At 58.6% G+C, this 6407-nt stretch overlaps 1 protein-coding gene across 1 annotated transcript; it reads left to right on the top strand.

The window, feature by feature from the left end:
* Nucleotides 1–1023: 1023 nt before the first annotated feature.
* Nucleotides 1024–6324, top strand: LOC113201791 (venom dipeptidyl peptidase 4; the record flags this gene model as incomplete). Its single annotated transcript, XM_052276306.1, is given in 12 exon segments — nt 1024–1173; nt 2471–2675; nt 2757–2857; nt 2940–3014; nt 3299–3351; nt 3440–3815; nt 3982–4076; nt 4147–4533; nt 4716–4932; nt 5226–5769; nt 5851–6062; nt 6141–6324. Coding segments are annotated over 12 exon segments (2424 nt in total). The 3' UTR covers nt 6237–6324.
* Nucleotides 6325–6407: the final 83 nt, after the last annotated feature.

Here is a 6407-nt window from a genome sequence, read left to right as displayed (position 1 = left end):
ACGTCCGGCCGCGCTGACGCAGGTGGCGTCCTGGGGCGGGCGTCAGTCGGTCGGGGCCCCCCCCCCTAGGCATGGTCCCCGCACTGTCGCGCCGCACGCCGCGCCCTTCACGACTCGGTTTTATTATTTTTGGGGCGTTAATGCCCAGCGCTAATGTGTGCCGGACTCTTGGCCGCGGTCGGGCCTCCAAAGGTCCTAGTTCTAATTCCCCCCGCCGCGACCGGCCTTCCGGCCTGGCGCAAGGGAAAGGGGATGCCTGTGGGACAGGATCCACCACGGCGTCGTCCCCTTCCGAGACGGGGATGCTGTGCGGCATGTGGCCGTGCGGGCGGGTTGCCTACCCGCGCGGCGCCCCGGCCATGCCTCGCCACTCGGCGGCAGCACGACCCCGAGCACGCTCATACACGGCTCACCACGTTACACGTGGCAAGCCGGAAGACACACGTGGCCTCCGTGTCCTAGCGGCTGCCTCGACCCCGGCGAAGCGGCCGCAGCAAAGCAGGACGGCGTCAAAGAAACCGACCCAAAAACCGCCCGCGCGCACACCACCCTCGCGCGGAAGTAAAAGTCATTAGGGGAGACGGCGGTGCGGGCGGCACGCGCGCCCTGCTGCAGCATGGGACTTCCCCCGGCCAGCGCCGCCCGCGCCGCCGCGGTTCGGAAGTGAAAGAAACCATCAACCGCGTGCAATTTGTTGGAGGGGGAGGGGGTGGCTTTGGCCGGCGGTTGATGGTGTTGGTAGAGCGGTGGCAATATAGGGGTCCCACCCGCGTGAAAGAAACTGTACCGGTAATCCGCGCCCGTTGCGTGAAGGTGGGGAGTAGTAGGGAGGAGAAGCCAGAAGAGAGGTGGGAAATGTCAGAGCAAGTCAAACCAGTCAGTAGAAGGCAGATACTGGTAGGTGCTGTAAAGGCCCCACTCCGCCCCACCCCGCCCCGCCCACCACACCTCGACGCTCTCCCGCGACCGCCCTCGCGACTGCCGATAAGCTCTGTCCAATCGCGGCTCCCTCCCCGGTTGCAGGTCCGGGCGCGCGGGACATGTTGACGCGGACCTCGGACAGGATCAGGACCAGGAGGACCAGCGGGAGCGCCCGGTTCAGGGTCTGAGATGGCCGACGCACAACGGAACGGCACCTCCAGCCACTCGCTCGAGATGGCCAACAGCAACCAGGTGAGAGGCTCGTAGCTCGTAGCAGGCCCGGGGGAGCGGGCCCAGGGCGCAGCCTGGCACCACCGCAGGGCGGGAAATGGCAGCTGTGTCCACGGCACGCCTGCTCGACACGCTCGCGCGGGGTGGCCATAGCAGTTTTGTGGAACAAATTCCAGACGACATCCTCGTAAAATTCTGTTTTTAAAATGTCATCCTCGTCTGTGGACGCGCGCGGGTGCTGCTGGCGACATCGTCAAGTCACAGTGAAACTGCTGAAAAGGGGGGGGGGCAGGGGCAACCGCCAAACAGGACCCAGAGACAGGCCCACCCACCCACTGCCCCTTGACGAGGTTCCCACCGACTGTGACCACGCCTGCCTGGGTCGGGCCGGCTGGGCTGGGCTGCCGCCCTGGATACAGTTCGAGCCATTGAAGACAGCGGCGGGAAGCGCTCAGCCGCTCATCCTGCTGCACAGCTAAAGCAGCCAAGCAGCCGGGGCCCACGGACTCGAGCAGATGGACCCCGGTACCCGACAACCCGGCACCAGCAGAATAAGCGTTTGGTGTGGATAATTTTCTCCGGAGTATGAGGTCCAGCCGTGCGTCGGTTGACAGAAATTCAGTCGTGCTAATCGTAAACACCGTTCGAAAATCCCCACTACCTAAAACATCTAAAGGTGTTTGAGTGTCACACGGAAACGTCTATTCGCCCGAACCATGCTAGCTAGACATTTTTGAGGTTGTAGTTTTCCTGTGGTTGTCCAGCCTGATCAATTTCATCGAAAAGAAAACTTGCCCACCCGTACGGCCGCGCACTCTTATGGCCGCACCGCACTGCATTGCACTACTGGCACGCGGCAGGACAGTGTTGCAGAATCACCTGATTGTGAGCCCCCGTAATCCGACACGACGAGCGCCTGCAAGGCATCTCTGATAACGGCCAAGAGGGCCTGATAATGGGGGCGCCTTTGTCCCCGTGATGGCGATGCACCCCCCCCTCCCCCCCCCGTACCCCCCATCTCGCCTCCTGCAAGCGGAACCGCGAGGAACGTTTGGCTGGAAGATAGCCGAGGCACAAAACAACGAATGGGTGTCGTGTTGTTGGACGTCGGCCGCTTCGCAGGCGATAGAACCGATAGCGGTCCGAGAGGCACGTGTGGTGAATTACCATGATGATGATGCCTTATCGCTCGCAAAGCTATCGCTGATTACGCAGAGGGTCAGGGGGAGTATGGAGACTTTAAAAAGTAGAGACAGTCTTGGGGACTGTCTAAAATTAAAAGTGATTAATTAATGAGCCTAATTGTTTTATGTTCCAGGAGCTAGTCTCGCGCGGACGGGCGCGTCGTTGGAAATGGTTGGGGCTCGGTATCGCGGCCGCGGTCACGATCGCCATCGTGACCACCGTCCTGGTTTTGGTCTTGAAGCCCAGCCCCGACGAGCCGAAGGGCGCGCAGCTCACGCTGGAGGACATCCTCAGCCGACGGTTTGCGCCTCGGCAGTTCAACGCCAGCTGGATCTCAGGTATTTTTTGTATTTATCGTAATGACATATTGTTGTTCTTTAACGCAGACTTTGAAGTAATATATTCGGAATTAATTACAGACACAGAGCTGTTTTTCGACAAGGACACGTCCGGTTACGAGCCGGTTGTGTTCGACATTAGTTCCAAACTTTCCAAATCTCCATTTTCCGATAATGTAAAGGTGTGTATCAGCAAGGTCCCATATTTATTATTTTCTGTTTGAATGACACTTTATGAAAATATTGTCACCTTCTTCTTTTCAGTTAGAATACCAGACATTCCAGACTGAACTGTCAGCAGACAAAAAGTATGCCTTAGAATCTTTTTCGTACAGAGCGGTGAGTATTGTAGTAACCTGAAGGTGTCCCCACAATGAATGTTTTTCGAGGTGACTCCAATGATAGCGCCTGCTATGCGCCGGATAGGCCAACCCGCAAAGCACCAGTGTGCAGACGGCGGCCCGCCCATCAAAGTGCGAGGGGTCCGGGGAAGAGTTTCACGTCCCCGACCCCCGTTCAACTCGGAGGACGTTCATTCTGGGAGCACCTTCAGCCTATTCGTGCTAAGCTTCACTCCTACGAATTGTTTCTGAAGTGAATTATATTCTTTCTCCGCTTTTCAGCTGTACAGACATTCCTACCTAGCCTACTACAACATTATTGACGTGGCGACAGGGTGAGTCCACGACAAATTGTGACGCAGCGAGAGTGAGAAAGAGACTCCCCGTCAAAACAAAATAACGTCCAATCTTCTTCTTCGGCAGGAAGAAGACCCCCATTCTGATCCCCGGCCGGAGCGAGCCGGTGTTCGTCCAGCTGGCCGAGTGGGGCCCGCAGGGCAGCGCACTGGCCGTGGTCGTGGGCAACGACATCTACTACCAGAAGGACGCCCTGTCGCAGCTCGTGAGGGTCACAACGACGGGCGTGCACGACACCGTCTACAACGGCGTGCCCGACTGGGTCTACGAGGAGGAGGTGCTGTCGAGCAAGAAGGCCCTGTGGTTCTCGCCCGACGGCGCGCTGCTCGCGTACGCCACCTACAACGACACCCGCGTGCCCGTCATGACCCTGCCGTACTACGGCCGGCCCGGCGACCTCACGTTCCAGTACACGCGCGCCGTCAACATCAGATACCCCAAGGTGAGGAGCGCGTGCCGGGCGGCCGAGGCCGACGGCCGACCCGAAGGGCCGACGTCACGCCCTGGCGCCGACGACACGCCCCCGGGGCCAACGGCACGCTCCTGGCGGCCGGGCGCCGAGCGGTCCGAGGCCGACGCACCCAGTGACTCTCGTCCTCCTGTTGCAGCCCGGCACCAACAACCCCGACGTGACACTGAGCGTGTTCGACCCGAGCACCGGGGTGCGCGTCACCGTGGAGCCGCCGCCCTCCATCAAGGCCGGGTACGTGTCCGCGCCGAGGCCGACTCGCCGCACGCGTGTCGCGGTCGCTAACCGTCCTCTCTCCTTGCAGCCCCCACGAGCCGGTGCTGGCCGTGACGCACTGGGTCCCGGACGCGCCCGCGCCGCGCCTACTCACCGTGTGGATGAACCGCGTCCAGGACCACGCCGTCGTGGAGCTCGTGACGGTGTCGGCGGGCGCCATCAGCCGGGTCACCCTGGCCGACCTCCAGCAGCCCAAAGGATGGATCGAGCTGTTCGAGGAGGGCGTGACGAGCCTGGGCGCGCGCGCCCGCGGCCGGGTGCTGCTGCCGCTCTCGCACCCCGTCGGCACCGACAGCTTCCGCCACATCGCGCTCTTCCACCCCAACGAGGACGGCTCGTACTCCAGGACCAGCCTGACGGACGGCGCCTACGTCGTCACCAGCATCCTGTCCTGGGACAGCGACAATGGATACGTGTAAGTCCCGGTCCCGGGGGTCAGTGGCAGTGGTCGCCTACGGCTCCGTGATAGGAGAGGTCCCACGTGTATTCGCACGTGCGCGCGAGGGCGCGGCGGGCGAGGGCCATGGTCAGGGGCGGCCGTGCCGCCGCATGCGCGCGCTCAGCACAGTAACACCACGTCCTCCTGCCCTGCCGCAGGTACTTCGTGTCGACGGCCGAGGGCGACCCCAAGCGCGCGCTGGTGCAGCGCGTCAAAGACGACCCGGTGGGCGCGCCCCACAAGCCCGAGTGCCTCTCCTGCAACGTCACCGACTGCCTGTACGCCACGGCCGCGCTCAGCAAGAACAACAGCTACATCGCGCTCACGTGCTCCGGGCCCGGGGTGCCCTTCACCGCCATCTACAGCACTGAGAAGGTAAATGCACCGGCCCCCTGCCCTGCACTGCGCGCTCAGGGGGTGGGCCGCCCGCCGCGTTGGCGGGTTTGCCTACCCACCGCGCTGCAGGCGCTATAGGTAGCAAAGTACTTGCTCGATCGACGTTTGGCATGTGGGTGTGTGCAGTGTGTGTGTGTGTGTGTGTGTGTGAAGCTGACAGACGTCCTGCAATCATTGTTACACTGCCTCGTGCAGCGACCGCTGTTGTGGGCACCTTGATGCCGATACGCTCACGTTCGAGACCACCCGCTTACACTCCTCTCGATCCACAGGCGCCGCAGAAGCTCATGGACTGGGAAAACAACGAGAGCATCCGCGAAGCGCTGGCACCGATGGCCCTGCCGACGAGGAAGTCGATCGAGGTGGACCTGCCGGGCGGCTTCAAGGCCCAGGTCATGCTCTGGATTCCTCCAGGCGCCGACCTCAGCGGCAAGACCAAGTACCCCATGCTCGTGGACGTGTACGGGGGTCCCAACTCTTTCCGAGTCTCGGAGCGCTTCGCCATGGACTGGGGAACGTTCCTGAGCGCGAACAAGAGCGTCATCTACGCGGCCATCGACGGCAGGGGCTCGGCAAACAAGGGGGACAACACCATATTCTCAATCTACCACCGATTTGGCACATATGAAGTGGAGGATCAAATCAATGTGACGAAGAAGTTGCAGCAGGATTTGAAATACATAGACACCTCAAAAACTGCAATTTGGGGATGGAGCTATGGAGGTTACGCCTCAGCCATGGCCCTTGCAATGGACACAGAGAATGTGTTCAAATGTGGCATGTCTGTTGCTCCTGTAACTGACTGGATTTATTACGGTAAGGCCAAGTATTGATTATGAAGTAAGCATTGTGTAAATTCAAGCAGAAAACTGATTTAGAATTCGTGTCTGTTGTCAGATTCTATTTACACAGAGAGGTACATGGGATTACCTACCGAGAAAGATAATCGATTTGGTTATACGAGAGCCCAGTTGACAAACAAAGTTGGAAACTTTAAGAACAAGTTCTTCATGCTTGTCCATGGTACATTGGATGACAATGTTCATTATCAACAATCAATGATGTTGTCAAGAGCTCTGGAAGAAGATGATATACTTTTCAGACAACAGGTATGTGTCCTTGTTTAAACAGATGCTGAAAGTGTCTTCATGCTTGCCTTCTTAAACATAATCTGTTTCTCATTTCAGAGTTACCCCGATGAGGAACATGGAATAAACTATTTACAGCCCCATCTTTACCACACATTACAGAACTTTTTGATGGAGTGCTATCAATCTGTCTAGTCAAAAGAGAGCATGAGTGATTTTGTAAATGAGTGTACATATGTGATAAACTAGGATGTACAAACAAAGAGTGATTGTGAATAAGAAATGCGGTCTAGAATTTACCCCCATGTCCATGAGTCAAATGACAATACAAATATTAAAAACATATTTGGCACAAATGGGTGTTTA

This window comes from Frankliniella occidentalis, unplaced genomic scaffold (genome assembly GCF_000697945.3).
Source record: "Frankliniella occidentalis isolate FOCC.00 unplaced genomic scaffold, Focc_3.1 Scaffold2470, whole genome shotgun sequence".
In the NCBI taxonomy this organism is placed as follows: Eukaryota; Metazoa; Arthropoda; class Insecta; order Thysanoptera; family Thripidae; genus Frankliniella; species Frankliniella occidentalis.
Note: the sequence above shows the minus strand (reverse complement) of the source record. Positions and strands in the feature narration are given on the sequence as shown.